General features: G+C 44.3%; 1 protein-coding gene across 3 annotated transcripts; it reads left to right on the top strand.

Annotated features, from left to right (window-relative positions):
• The first annotated feature begins 9385 nt into the window (after positions 1–9385).
• On the top strand, positions 9386–15303 carry Oprl1 (opioid related nociceptin receptor 1). Of its 3 annotated transcripts, none has more exons than XM_021185001.2 (4): positions 9386–9569; positions 10028–10284; positions 12708–13063; positions 13145–15303. In XM_021185001.2, exons 2-4 carry the CDS (start codon positions 10061–10063, stop codon positions 13666–13668), a joined length of 1104 nt encoding a protein of 367 aa, XP_021040660.1. In that variant the 5' UTR covers positions 9386–9569; positions 10028–10060; the 3' UTR covers positions 13669–15303. The 3 variants fall into 3 exon arrangements, with proteins under 3 accessions (XP_021040660.1, XP_085687472.1, XP_085687477.1); XM_085831346.1 differs by lacking the exon at positions 9386–9569 and adding an exon at positions 10837–10870 and having other exon boundaries at positions 10039–10284; XM_085831351.1 differs by lacking the exons at positions 9386–9569; positions 10028–10284 and adding an exon at positions 12337–12424.

The raw sequence follows: 15303 nt of genomic DNA, 5'->3' as shown, positions 1-15303 counted from the left end.
CCATTAAGATAGCATCTGAGGTGTTTCCCTGTTTTGCTGTAACTGCCTGTGTGATATTCCTACCATTTGAAAAGTGCCTGATTTATGACCTGTTTTGGTTCTGTTACTATAGAAATTTCATGAAACTGTTATTGGTTGGGACATGGAATTTTGGGTAACACAAATCTGTACTCCTGAGTCCTGGTCGCTCATACAGTGTAAACTATATCCTATTCTGTTTGAGGTTAGAGCTGTGCTTTTGCATGGACAGTTACAGTACCCAAATGTGGGACCCCAAGAGTGAGTCACTTTTCGTGGGAAGAGTCACCTGCTTTAGAACTAGGTACCAATATGGAAACCTTTGTGTGTCCAAACCATTGACATTATTTCTTCAGGTAGATTTTGGTGAATTCTTTCTGAGGCTCAGAGCTTCTTTGGTTTGGCCAATAATTCATTTATTATTTATCCTGAATTGGTTGTTTAGGATCTTACTTGTTCGATTTTCTCAAAGCATTTGGTTTAAGATTTTCATTTTTATTTTTTGAGAATTTAATACACATATAATGAATTTTTATAAATCTACCTCCTATTTCCTCTAACTCCTCACTCTCCTTTTAAAACTCACCAAGTCCACTCAGTGTTGCCAGTATGTTCCTGTGGGTGTACTGCCATCTACTGGCTAACTTTTTTTGGTTTTTTTTTTTTTTTTTTTTTTGAGACAGGGTTTCTCTGTGTAGCCCTGGCTGTCCTGGAACTCACTTTGTAGACCAGGCTGGCCTCGAACTCAGAAATCCACCTGCCTCTGCCTCCCAAGTGCTGGGATTAAAGGCGTGCACCACCACTGCCTGGCCCCAAAACAACTCTTTTCCTTAGTGACAGCTAGTTAACTCAGAAGTTCTCAACATCCAACAACCTTTATCCACTATATCAGATAGTTATATTACAATTCATAACAGCAGCAAAATGACAGTTATGAAGTAGCAATGACATAATCATATGGGAGGTGCCTCGGCATCAGGAAGGCAGAGAACTGCTGCTCCAGGCTACCCATTTTGTTTGCTTGCTTTGAAAGCGTTTTGGTTTCCAACCACTTTTTTGTTTGTTTTCTGACCTCTGGTAATTTGCTAGCATTCAGTCTGTTTTCCCCTTGACACTCCTTCCATATCAGTTTAATGAAGGGAGGAAGTGTTGAAGAAAACCAGATTCCAACTGGCTTTATGTTTTGTAAGTATGTTAATTGAACTAGCAAGTGTTAATAAAAGGGTGTAGGGGAAAAAGCAGGCCAGTACTGGCACTTTAATCCCAGAACTCAGCAGGCAGAGGCACTCTGATCTCTGTGGGTTTGAAGCCAGCCTGGTTTTCATAGGAGTTCTAGGCCAGCCAAGGCTACATAGTGAGACTTTCAAACAAACAAATAAACAAACAAACAAACAAACAAACATGCATCACCACCACCAGCACCACCACCAGGAAGCCCCAAAATAAATAAGTAGAAATTAATTTTAAAATAATTTTGTTGTGTCAAAACTAAAGTTAAATTCCTAGAACAACTCCTTTCTTATATCTTTCTCTGACCTTTCCTGTTAAGGAAAATATTATTATGGGTAGAGAGAAAAGAGCTCCCATGTTATATTAAAAATTCCCATTTCTGCTAGGTGTGGTGGCAGACATCTTTAACTCCAGTACTTAGGAGGCAGAGGCAGGTGGATCCTGAGTTCCAGGCCAGCCGGGGCTACAAAATAAGACCCTGTCTTAAAAAAAAAATTCCTGGGGACTAGAGAGATGACTGAGAGTTTCAGAACATAAACTTTTCTTTATGTGAGGAACTGAGTTTGGTTCCCATCACCTAGGTTGAATGGTTTACAACTGTCTGTAACTCCAGTTTTAGGTAATCTGAAGCCTCTGACTTTGAGAGCACCTGCACTCATGTATACATACCTATACACAGACACAAACATATCATAATTAAAAGTAAACCTAAAAAATAAAAAATAAAAAATAAAAAGTAAAAGTAAAAAAAATTCCCTTTGTGGAGCTGGAGAGATGGTTTAGTGGTCAAGAGCACTGGCTGCTCTTCCAGAACACTCAGGTTTGGCTCCTAGCATCTATATGGTAGCTTACAAGTGTCTATAACTTCAGTGATAGGGAATCCAATGCTCTCTTCTGGTTTCTGTAGGCACCAGACACACAGGGTACACAGACAAACACACAAAAATAAAGACGTTACATTTGTAAAAACTATTTTCCTTCTGGAAGCCCATACACACCCTTAGGTATATTTTCTTTCTCTGCCCCTCTTCTTAAATTTTGAAGTCTATTGTATTTAGTTTTTAAAATTATGCTTTCCTTTTTCTTTCTCTTCTCTGTGTCTCTCTGTATTTCTGTGCCTGTATCTGTCTCTGCCTGTTTCTGTCATCTCCTCCCACCCCATTTGCCACGCGTATTTGTGGGCCTCTGGAGGCCAGAAGAAGGTGTTGGAAACCCTAGAGCTGGAAGTATAGTTAGATGTAAGCGGCTTGCTACGGGTGCTAGGAACTGAACTCAGGTCCTGCAAAAGTAGCAACTCTTCATTTTCTCTACCGGCAGCTCCCCCCCCCTTAATAATCCTGTTTGTGCTAAAATATCTTTATTATACTGAGTAGTCCTTTTCAGTATTAAAGTCAATGCTGCTGGTTGGGTCTTAGCTGAGATCCCTAGAAGTCTAGGGAAACTCCTCAGGTTGCTAACGCTGACTGTATGGAGTCATGTTTCTGTCTCCTCATCACTATCATTTTGAGAGTTCATGCTGAAGTTCATCTTAAAGTATTGTTGGTGAGTGCATTAGACTATCAGCGACTGATCTGTCCCAGATAGTTTGTATGTCACTTTGAGTTTCTTAATTTCTGTTTTTCTGGCCAGAGATACACTTAATGTTTGATAAGTGTCACAGATAGACATTTTCTAGACTTTCTATAACTTATTTTTGGTTCAGGTGGAACAATTCATGGCTTTTTCAGAGAACATCATCATAAAGGTTGATCCTCTAGAGGCCCTGAGGTGCTCTGAGACACAGTGAGAGAACTACTCCCTCAAAGCAGTAAGTTTTAAGTCCAACACACATTAGGAATGGCATTGCTGCTTCTATACTGTCTCTCAACTTGAAATTATATATGTATAATTTTAGTAATTCATGGTCTTAGCTAGGGCTACTATAACTATGACGAGACACCATGAATGACTGAGGTGGCTTATAGAAGAAAGCATTTAATTGGGAGTTTAATTATAATTTCTGAGGGTTAGTTCATGATCATCATGGCAGAGAACATGGTAGCAGGCAGGAATGTTGCTGGAATAGTGGCTAAGAATACACATCTAATCTGCATGTTGCAGGCAGTAAGAGTAAGACTGGGTCTGGCATGGACTTTTGAAACTTCCACCCCCAGTATCATTCCTCCTACAACTAGACTATATCTTCCAATCCTAAACAGACCATCAACTGGGAACCAGACTAGTAAACATATAAGATTATGGGGGTTATTCTCATCCAAACTACCAAATTCATTAGCTGTTTAATCACTCCTCTGGCATTCCCAAACCTGACTCTTAACCCTAGACAAATACTTCTTCAGCAGGATAGATTAGATCAGTCCTGCTTTGCCATCAATCTTAATGAAATGCTGCATGCAAATCTTTTTAACTTTCTCTCCTGTCAAGGCACACTTACATCTACATCACTTACAGAAGTGATCAGAGATAGACATTCTCTTAGCTTGTGGGAACCAGTGGACGGATAAGGAGGAACATGCCAGTTTATTTATTCAGCAGCTAATGTTTTAGAGCTATGTCTCTTGGGACCATGAGCCATGCTGCACTGGGAACAGAAAGAACCCTGAAATGTTAAAAATGCTTTTTGCTCTTTTTCTTCTTTCTGTCGTCTTTGCCTTTATCATATGTATCATGTTATATTACATCATTGTTATTTTTATTATTATATTTTGTTTGAGAGAGGGACTCTCCATTATGTAGTTCTGGATGTTCTGGGACAGAACAGGATATATAAACCAGACTGGCCTCAAGTTCAGAGATCCGCCTGCTTCTGCCTTCTGAGTGCTGGGACTAAAGGCATGCGGCACTGCCACTCAGCTAACTTCTACAACTTTTAAGGTCAAAATAAGTGAATTTAGACTTAATGCGTTTTCATTTCATGAGAGGTTAAAAACCCACCTTTAATCCCAGTACTCAGAAGGCAGAGGCAGGTGGATCTCTGAGTTTGAGACCACCCTGGTCTGTAAAATGAGTTCCAGGACAGCCAGGGTTACACAGAAACCTTGTCTCAAAATACAAAACAAAATAAAAACAAAAAAAACCCAAACAAACACAAAAACAAACAAAAACCCCAACTGCTGTATGTGTCTGTGCCTTTAAACTTTACACCGGATAGGATTGACACTGGGCAGATAGATGGTGTCTCTCTCAGGTATCTAGTCTTTTATTTCCTTCCTTTTTTCTCTTTCTCTTAGATTCACAGCATGGAAAAATATAATTTAGCCTCACTATTAACTAAAAGAATAAAAAGCTTTGGTCTAAGATCACATTGAGAAAGACACTTCCATCTTATTGTCAGTAAAGGCAACTCCCCACTCTGCTATCTGCTCCCATACAGGAAGTAACCATTCTTAAACGACATGTCTTCACATTTTGACTTCATGATTTTTTGTTTGTTTGGTTTTTGTTTTTTTGTTTTGTTTTTTTCGAGACAGGGTTTCTCTGTGTAGCCCTGGCTGTCCTGGAACTCACTTTGTAGACCAGGCTGACCTCGAACTCAGAAATCTGCCTGCTTCTGCCTCCCAAGTGCTGGGATTAAAGGCTTGTGCTACCACTGCCCGGTTGACTTCATGTTTTTACTCGGTGTCTAGTTGAGCCTTATGCCTTATCAAAAATTGTGTTAGATTCTCTGTCTTTAACGTGTAAGAATTAAGTTACACTGTCTTTAAGATGTTAATTTTCTCCTTGTTCTAAGAAGAGTCATTTAGAATTAGTCTCTCTCTCTGTCTCTCTGTCTCTCTGTCTCTCTCTCTTTCTCCCTCCGTTTCTCTCTCTCTCTCCCTCTTCCTCCTTCCCTTTTTCCTCCTTCCCACTCCAGGCAAAGCTGGCACACAACCTCAGAGTTATCAACCAAGTTGTCTCTGTGCCTCTACAGAGCCTCTTTTCCTAATAGTCTTTACCTGCTTTCCAGTCCAGGCTCCAGATTTGGAAATAGGATGCCATAAGCATTGTTTAAATGTAGGCAGAACAGAGCCTGAAACTTGTTCTGTAGACCAGGCTGTCCTCAAACGTAGAGATCTGCCTGCCTCTGCCTCTGCCTCTGCCTCTGCCTCTGCCTCTGCCTCTGCCTCTGCCTCTGCCTCTGCCTCTGCCTCTGCCTCTGCCTCTGCCTCTGCCTCTGCCTCTGCCTCTGCCTCTGCCTCTGCCTCTGCCTCTGCCTCTGCCTCTGCCTCTGCCTCTGCCTCTGCCTCTGCCTCTGCCTCTGCCTCTGCCTCTGCGTGCTGGACAAGGTACAGCCTCAGTAGCAGTGATGGGGTCATGGAGAGAGGCTGAGACTTGATACCGTATGGCAAGGCTAAGTCTCTGAAAAGAACTCAAGAGAGGCTACATGTATGAGTTCAGCCTAGTAGAGACTCCGGCCATTTGAAGATGCCAGGATTGTGGGGCAACCACCAAGGACAGCAGCAGGTTTGGAGTGGAGCTAGCCTGAGCCTGTGAGATAAGCTGTGTGTACTGTGGGTGGCAGAGTCAGAGAAGTACTATTATCCTTTGGAAACTTGGGGGTCATGAGTGGATTCTAGACATCAAGTATTGAACTCTTTATACTGTTGGATTTTGGTCTAGCTCTGATTTTTCTTGTAAGAATGAAGGTCCTTTCATTCACAAACCAGTAATGTTAAGCATGTAGAATTGTCCTTTCAATGGAAAGGACATAAAACCTGTTTTTCTTCTCAGAAATCTGGGAATTGGAGGTGATTAATAGCCTGGTGATCTATATTATTTGTTAGGTAAGGTCATATCAAGCTCCCTCAACCAGGACAGTAAATGGCTAGTCGTCTAAATGAGCCTTATATTATCTGTATAGCTTGGGTCGCCCCCAAGCTTCATATCCAGGACTGGAGGTGGCTAATAGGCCAAATGATCTCTAGACTATTGTATGACCCACTCCATACCAAATCCTTCCCTAGGATCTTAAGGCAGTTTATCTCTATAACTCATCTTCCTGGAAGAAATCACATGTACTTTGAATTGAGATTCAATGTAATAATGCCTCCTTGTGCAGTGGGGATTGTATTATACCAGGAGACTTGTCCCAAAATTGTACTGCAATTGAATATGCTGGCAATAAGTTGCCTGGCATCAGACTCCTAAAGTTTGGTCCAGTTTGTCTAAGTCAGGATGAACTTCTGGAGCCTGCCAGGCCTTAGGGGAACAGGTTAAAGTGGGAAGACCAAAAAACTGATGATCTCCAACCTTGTAGGAAACTTAACTCTTACTTTATAATTCTCTGTGCTTGAATAAGTGCTGGTCTCTTAACTCTAAAAATTCTGTACTAAAAAGTCAACATTTTCTTACTGCTTTATGTTTAAATAAGTGCAAAAATCTGACAAATTAACATATACCGTTTAGCAGCAGGTAATTAAGTAAAGGATTAATTGCTAGAGCTCCTTTCTCTGTCAAGTTAGCCAGAAGCCCTTGATCACAGACCATGCAAATAGAGTGGGCCATCTCCAGAAAGATTGCTTGCATGCCTTTAGCCTATCCTAGATAGTTCCTAATAATGAGCCAAGTTTTTATTTTCACTGTTTGGAGATTATAGAACCCCCTAACCCCAACACATACAGATTTTATTGTAACTGTGTGCCAAATTCTTTCCTCTTGAGGCAAGAAAGTATGTAACTGAACTGGGTTTGGTAGCACATGCCTTTTATCCTAGCACTTGGGAGGCAGAAACAAGTGGATCTCTGAGTTTGAGGCCAGGCAGCCTAGTCTACATAACAATTTACAGGACAGCCATACCTACACAATATTGTTTTGGACCTTGCTTAGGCACTTCTAATACCCATGTGCAGCCATTGGTGGCTTCAACAGTGAACTGTCTACATGAGTCATATTGTTGTTTGTGTTGCCTGAATCTTCAATATTACTCTCATGTTTCTTGCTGACACTTTTTGTGTCACTTATGTTATGTATTGTCCTGTTTCTTCCCCTCTGGAAAGTCCACTTATCCTTGCTGAGTTTCTGTTTGGAATCAAGATGCCTGAGCTGTTTCCTCTGGACGACCAGTGCCCCATTGTGGCCATGTCACCTGTCAAATAACCAAATTATTCTTCCATCTGAGACAGCATGTGAGCATGTGGACTCTGAGCTACATTCTATTGGTACACAATTCCAGATATATGTTGAGACCAGAGCTCAGTCTTACTTGGCAACATTGTAGCTGATTCATAGTTGAGGCCATAATGCTAAGCCAAGGACTCCTGGGACTGAGGCAGTGGCAGGGAAAGCTTCTTAGGATAGGTCAGAGTAGAGCTGATTTGGGTATGGGATCAATTCAGTGGGGCAAGGTGAAGCACACAGGACCCAACCCAAGGTCATGAGACGAAGGGACATTCTGTGGCTCTGTTCTGCCTACATTTAAACAATGCTTATGGCATCCTCTTTCCAAATCTGGAGCCTGGACTGGAAAGCAGGTAAAGACTATTAGGAAAAGAGGCTCTGTAGAGGCACAAAGACAACTTGGTTGATAACTCTGAGGTTGTGTGGAGTGGGAGGGAAGAGGGAGAGGGAGAGAGAGAGAGAGAGAGAGAGAGAGAGAGACAGACAGACAGACAGACAGACAGACAGACAGACAGAGACAGAGAGACAGAGACAGTAACAGAGAGTGCATACTTATGTACTATATATCTAGGGGCCTTGCTCTGTGCCTGCCTGTTCCCACACTAGTTTACATCCTGTTTGTATCTTTCTCTTTGTGCCTGCATTCACTTTGTGAGTTTTGTATATGTGATTCTTGTGTGAATCTCTGAGCACATATCCCTTGTGTCTCTATACTGCGCCTGTCTGGGTATCTCTGTGTATGTTCTGTTTATTTGCAGGAATGTGTCCTCATGTGTCTCCTTGAGTGTCCATGTGTCCCCGAGAATGGAGAGACAAGTCCTTGGAGACAGCTTGGGATGCTGAGTCCTGGGGTGTCTGTCTGCTCTGTCCTTTTCTGGTTGGACAGGTATCCTAGCAACACTTCTGTGAGTTGCCTAGCAACCAGGTCCCCATCCTTTAGAGAAAGAGCAGGGTCTGGCTGTATGTGGGAGATCTGGCTCTCATTCAGTACAGACAGGAAAAGCAAGCCTATGATTTGATGAGGGCTAGAGACTCAGCATAGGGTCTCTAGCCTACATGACCTTAACTTATGGCTTTTTTTCTCAGTGGACTGTGACCCTTGTGCTGGCAAAGAAAGAGGAGCTTATTATCTCTGTGTTTTCTAAGATCTAATTCTGGGAGTTAGCTGTGGTGTAACTCCAAGTGACCAGCAGACCTGGCTTTCCTTTACCATGACATATTGACAGGCAGCTTCAGACTTCAGAGACATGATGCTTTCATTTGTGAGGATAATATGGGTGGTAATGGCTACATGCAGTGGGGGTTCCTGGGTTCAGTTTTGTCTTGGGCTTAGTGTACATTAGGTATAAATAGCACATAGTAGATTCAGGGCAGTATTTGGTCCTTAGTCCAGACAATCTCTTGCTTACTTGCAAGAAAGCCTTTCCTTGGAGAATTAGTTGGGTCAGGGTATTGCTGTTTATTACTGTGGTACTCTGCTTTACTGGACACCTGGCTGAGGACAGTTCTGGGCAGGAAAGCTGGCAAAATATGGTCTGGGCTAAGCTGGACAAAACAACATTTACCAGTGATGGTGGTGCACGCCTTAATCCCAGCACTCAAGAAGCAGAGGCAGACATATCTTTGAGTTCCAGGACAGCCAAGGCTACACAGAGAAATCCTGTCTCTAACCCATCATCCCTCCAACAAAACAAAACAAAACAAAACAAAACAAAACAAAACAAAACAAAACAAAACAAAACAAAACAAAACAAAACATTTTCCTCATATCTGCCTCTAGGTGAGCATTTCTCTGTATACATCTTTAGTGTGTTCTTGTGTCTAAGGCTGTGCATGTATGTGTGTCTGAATTCCTGTTCATGTCTCCATTTTTGTGTTTATAGATGTCCCCATTGTGTGTCCCAGATCCTCAGTGTGTCTGTCTTGTGTGAGCCGATCTTTTTTTTTTTTTTTTTTTTTTTTTGGCTTCCTTCTCCAACCTGCGCAGCCCCTCCTTCTCTCAGCCGCAGCCTTCTGCCCCTCCCCCTTCTGGCTGCCGCACTGGCTGCTGCGTCTAGTCAATATCTTATCTTCCGAGCAGGAGCTAGGAGCCATTCCCAGCCGGAGCAGACCCCAAGCTAGAGTGAGAAGCATTACTCAGTTCATTGTGCTCCTGCCTGCCTTTCTGCTAAGCATTAGGGTCTATTTTGGCCCAGCTTCTGAAGAGGTTGTGTGTGCTGTTGGAGGTAAGAGGGGCTCTAGTGAGGGCTCCTGCTGCTGCTGACAGAGCTGGGGGTGGGGGAGCACTGGGAGGTAGGGAAGTGCCTGAGCCCTAGGCATTTCTGGGTAAATTCCATGTCTTTTGTGCTCCAGTGTGCCTTAGGATGGTTTGGGCATTTTTTTTGTATTCGGCTGGCTTGAGCCCCTGAGTCTTGGTGGGTGGACATGTATGCTTGTGTAGCTACCTCCATGTTGCTTCTGTGGGAGTCTATCACCCTAATATGAGGTAACATTGTGAGTAAATGTGCCCCCATGCCTCTGTGTGTGTCATCGTGTGCCCATGTGTATGCCTTTGTCTGTGTTCATGTGTCTGTGTGTGGATGCCCATCAAGGTGCTCATGTGCCTGTTAGTGTAGTTGTGCTGTTCTAAGGCCTGTGGACTGTGTCCAGCACTGTGGTCACTTCTTTCTGTGTCCTGTTCCAGGAACTGTACTGAGTGGCTTTGCAGGGTGACAGCATGGAGTCTCTCTTTCCTGCCCCATTCTGGGAGGTCTTGTATGGCAGCCACTTTCAAGGGAACCTGTCTCTCCTAAATGAGACCGTACCCCATCACCTGCTCCTCAATGCTAGCCACAGTGCCTTCCTGCCCCTTGGACTCAAGGTCACCATCGTGGGGCTCTACTTGGCTGTGTGCATCGGGGGGCTCCTGGGGAACTGCCTCGTCATGTATGTCATCCTCAGGTAGGCTGGGCCCCATCAATCTGTGAAGGGGGAACCTGAGGCAGGAGGCTGTTCTGGATGAATTCGAACAAGCATGGATTTTCTGCTTGCTCCATCAAATTTCTTCCCTCTCTGTTCAAGGGACATGATCACCCTTGAAGTTCAACTTCTGTTCTGCCCCCATCTGTCTCAGACTAGGTGTTACCACCTGGAGGCTTGGTACTGCAGATAAATCCATGCCATGATGTCTATGTGAATAACCATGGGTACAAAGGATCCTAAGATTTCTCAGAGAGAGGAAGAGGGGCTGGTGCTGGGCCTGAAGCCCTTGTTCATTGGCCTTTAGGATCCCTGCTCATGGTGGATGTCTTTAGCTGAGCCCATGTTCTATTGGTGCTCAGAAATGGGAAAATTTGGAGGACTACAAAGACAGCAGTACTGGATGACTGAGGTAGCGTCGACGGTGAAGGGAAGAGGGCAGTGTGAGGTACAGTTCTATGGACAAGAAAGCTGGGCAAGGAGTATGCAATTGGTAAATGTGTGGTGGCAATGATGGTCTCTGTTTTTTTCCAGCTGGGAGGGCATTGAGGGGAACTGGAGACAGCAGGTGAGGACTTGAATGCCAGAATGGGGATGCCAAATTCTTTGGACATTGGGAAGACATGGGAGGTCCTTGAGTGGTGGATAACTAGAGCAAGGTTCTTCACTGATATTTCCTCTTTCAAAAAGATGACTCTGAAGAGAGCAGTCATGGGTCCCTTGATGGTATCATGGTAGGTGTGGTGTTGGTGGAGGAGGAAGGGGCAGTACAGTGTCCATTCCCTGCCTCATTATGGTCCTCTTAGTATTTCTGAACAATTGTTTTCTCTGTTTGTTAGATGGGAAATGTGGATTATATAGTCATATATAGGTGCATGTGCACAGACGTGTGTATATATATGATATGTGATTGGAAAAGCATTTCAAGTATTGACTTTTGGCAGAGGACCCTTGTGGGAAACTATTCTATGACCCATGTGCCTCATGGTTAAAAGGATATGTCTTTGGCAAGATGTGCAGCAACCAGGGACAGTTTGTGAGCCTTGCCTTTCCTTGTCATCAGCATTTCTCTCCTATATTGTCCTCTGCATTTGGGATATTAAAATTCTTGAGCCATTTACTGCAGTAGAGTAGAGAAGGAACGCCATCTTTTCCACCAGCACCCCCAGAGAACTAGTCTCAGGAACTGCTGTGGCTGTACTGGCTCAGGAGACAACACACGGCATGTTTGAGTTGGGTGTGTGCCAGGAGTCAGAAAAATATGCTCTGAGCCCCATTTTGCACCTTAGCAGTTCTAAGCCTTATGAAAGCTACTTAGCTCCTCTGAGTCTAGGCTTCCTTCTCCACACGTAGAGATTAAATGGCATTTTTGCTTTTGGGTAAACCTCAAATGAGATAAAATCTATGTGAAGAGCTTGGCTCAGATATCTACCATTATCATTAACATTGTTATTTATTGTAATTAAGGTCTCTGGGATTAATGTCTAAGAAACAGAACTTAATCCCAGATTCCCTGATAGCAACTAAACATCATGGACTACTGTTATCTCTAGTGCTACCACCACCATACCGCCATAACCACCCTAACCACTATAACCACCACCATTACCACCATCACTTTCATCATCATCACTATAGTCACCCTTCCCTACCACTGTCATAAACATTATTTCATTCCACTAATATTTATTACTTATAATGTTCCTAGTATGGTTCCCAGTGCTTGGATACAATCAAACCTAACTAGCACATCTCCTTTTTTCTTTATTAGCATAAAAAATATTGTGTTTATTTATGGGTATGAGTGTTTCTGCTGGATGTGTAGGTCAGATGAGAAAGTTGGTTTTCTCTTTTTACTATGTAAGTTTCTCCTTCTACCACATGTGTCCTGGAAATGGAACTCAGGTCATCAGAATTGGTAATAAGTGCCCTTACCAGCTGAGCTATTTGGCTGGCCCATCATTTTTTTGTTTTCATTGCTAGACAACATTGTGCACTTGGAAGATCTTTGATGAACTTTACAGGCAGTGCCCTGAAAAACCTCTGAGAGGAGTCTTAAGAGAGACTAAGGAAAGAAGACAGCATCTCTCTCTCTTGATTCCTTCCACAAATTCACATTCAGGTTAGATATGTACTCAGGTACTCTTCCATGCCCCCAACTTTTCCAGGATAGTCCTGTCATATACTTGGAACCTTCGTGTAGATGTCATAATCACATGGAGGAGCTTGTTAAAGTCCTAGGCTCAGTGGACCTTGGGTGTAGTGCAGGATCTGCCATTTAATAAGCTTCTTTGGAGATTCTGGGGTTGAGAGATTCAAAGATGATGACCCTCTTGGTGGTCCTTTTGCAGCCAAGTCTAGACAAAATGGCCAAATGGAGCGTTTCTTCTCCTTGTCCTCTACAGGCACACCAAGATGAAGACTGCTACCAACATTTACATATTTAATCTGGCACTGGCTGATACTCTGGTCTTGCTGACACTGCCCTTCCAGGGCACAGACATCCTTCTGGGCTTCTGGCCATTTGGGAATGCACTGTGCAAGACGGTTATTGCTATCGACTACTACAACATGTTTACCAGCACTTTCACTTTGACTGCCATGAGTGTAGACCGATATGTAGCTATCTGCCACCCTATCCGTGCCCTTGATGTTCGGACATCCAGTAAAGCCCAGGCCGTTAATGTGGCCATATGGGCCCTGGCTTCGGTGGTTGGTGTTCCTGTTGCCATCATGGGCTCAGCACAAGTGGAGGATGAAGGTCAGTGGGCAGTCCTCCTCCCTGACCAATCAGTTCCCCGTGGTTCTTGCCGGCCTCTCTGACCTCATTTCTCTTCTGCAGAGATCGAGTGCCTGGTGGAGATCCCTGCCCCTCAGGACTATTGGGGCCCTGTATTTGCCATCTGCATCTTCCTTTTTTCCTTCATCATCCCGGTTCTGATCATCTCTGTCTGCTACAGCCTCATGATTCGACGACTTCGTGGTGTCCGGCTGCTTTCAGGCTCCCGAGAGAAGGACCGGAACCTGCGGCGTATCACACGACTGGTACTGGTAGTTGTGGCTGTGTTTGTGGGCTGCTGGACACCTGTGCAGGTCTTTGTCCTGGTTCAAGGACTGGGTGTTCAGCCAGGTAGTGAGACTGCAGTAGCCATTCTGCGCTTCTGCACAGCCCTGGGCTATGTCAACAGTTGTCTCAATCCCATTCTCTATGCTTTCTTGGATGAGAACTTCAAGGCCTGCTTTAGAAAGTTCTGCTGTGCTTCTGCCCTGCACCGGGAGATGCAGGTTTCTGATCGTGTGCGCAGCATTGCTAAGGATGTAGGCCTTGGTTGCAAGACCTCTGAGACAGTACCACGGCCGGCATGACTAGGCGTGGACCTGCCCATGGTGCCTGTCAGCCCACAGAGCCCATCTACACCCAACACGGAGCTCACACAGGTCACTGCTCTCTAGGTTGACCCTGAACCTTGAGCGTCTGGGGCCTTGAATGGCTTTTCTTTTGGTTCAGGATGCTCAGTCCTAGAGGAAGACCTTTTAGCACCATGGGACAGGTCAAAGCATCAAGGTGGCCTCCATGGCCTCTGTCAGATTAAGTTTCCTCCCTGGTATAGGACCAGAGAGAACCAAAGGAACTGCATGGAAACATCTACAACACAGTGGACATGCCTGGTGAACCCATGTAGGTATTCATGGTTCACTTGACTCTTCTCTGGCTTCTCCCTGCTGCCCTTGGCTCTAGGTGGGCTCAGCCTGAGGTATTGTAGTTGTCACGTAGTCAGTATTATGACTACCTGTTGTGTGCTATTGCCCTCAGCCTATCAGTGTATTCACAGAACTGGTGATCATACCCAGTGTTGCCTGGCCCTTAAGCTTGGAGTTGCCTTGGAGCATCTAGTTCTGACTCCACTGATGCATTCAGATTACCTGAGGTGGGTGAGCATCAGTGGGTTCTTGGATGACTGTTCCCTGACAATTCTTTTCATGCTGTACTATGGAGTATATGAAGGGGACTTCACACTTCATCTGGTACTGCCACTGCCTACTCTACCAACCTGGACCATCTTCTCAGCAAGAGGCTAGCAGGGGGTCAAGACACAGAGCTTCCCTAAGGCTCTTTCCCTCCAAAACCACTGTGAACTCTTATTCTACAGACTGCTTGGCAAGCCCTGCTTCTAACTTTGTGGGAAGTAATCAGGAGAAAATTCTGTGGCCTCTGTAGACTGCTCACAGCATGGAGGCACCACATGCTGGTCTTGGGTATGTGTCTTGGCTGCTCAGTATGGGCAGGGCAGAGCACGAGACTATGCTCTCCCCTTATTCTCCACAGCCTCCCTCAGCTCTCCAGCAGTCGCGCTTTTATTTGACAGTAGAGGTCAGCAGTTGTACTGCTAGAAGCACACTTGTAGCCTGGGAAGACTGGAGTCAGGATGTATTCTATTCTATACCCACAATGACCACCTGCTTCATTTATAGGGTTAGGAAATATCCGAGCAAGGCCTGGGCTTGGCATCAAATGAAGAGCTGGTATGAGAGCTGGAGCCTAAAATGGCTCATTTGAGCCAATCTGCAAGGACTATTATGGTTTTGGGGACATTGGAAGAAGAGTCAATACCTTGGAGATATATTTGTTGGTTCACAGAAGAAGAGGCTTTGTAAATGCCCTTTCTATGGGTCAGATATAAAAATACCAGCAACCTTGGATAGAATCTGATCTTACACAGAGACCTTGGTTAGGTGGTTTCATGCCATGCAGAACCCAGGCTGGTTCCTGTCTCAGAGAGACCTGGCCTTAACAATCTTTCTGGGGAGACCAGGGTTCTTTCAATGACACTTGTGCAGGAGCCATTAGCTCTAGTGTTTTCTTGCTAATGCTAGAAACTTTGTGAATTTGTATATCTTTATGTATTTAAGAATGCAACAAATGTCATTTCCATGCATGTAGCTAGCCCTGAACCTGCCTCTCGGGTAATGAAGGAGTGCTCATAATAAACACTTACCAGT

The sequence above is a fragment of the Mus caroli genome, unplaced genomic scaffold (assembly GCF_978045245.1).
Source record: "Mus caroli unplaced genomic scaffold, Mus_caroli_1 scaffold_2, whole genome shotgun sequence".
NCBI classification, from domain to species: Eukaryota; Metazoa; Chordata; class Mammalia; order Rodentia; family Muridae; genus Mus; species Mus caroli.
Note: the sequence above shows the minus strand (reverse complement) of the source record. Positions and strands in the feature narration are given on the sequence as shown.

Bases quoted from the DNA above. Each gene is read 5' to 3' on its own strand.
- Oprl1 (XM_021185001.2), top strand. From the start codon at position 10,061: ATGGAGTCTCTCTTTCCTGCCCCATTCTGGGAGGTCTTGTATGGCAGC. The intron at 10,285-12,707 runs GTAGGCTGGGCC...TGTCCTCTACAG, and splicing joins GTCATGTATGTCATCCTCAG to GCACACCAAGATGAAGACTG. The intron at 13,064-13,144 runs GTCAGTGGGCAG...TCTCTTCTGCAG, and splicing joins AGCACAAGTGGAGGATGAAG to AGATCGAGTGCCTGGTGGAG.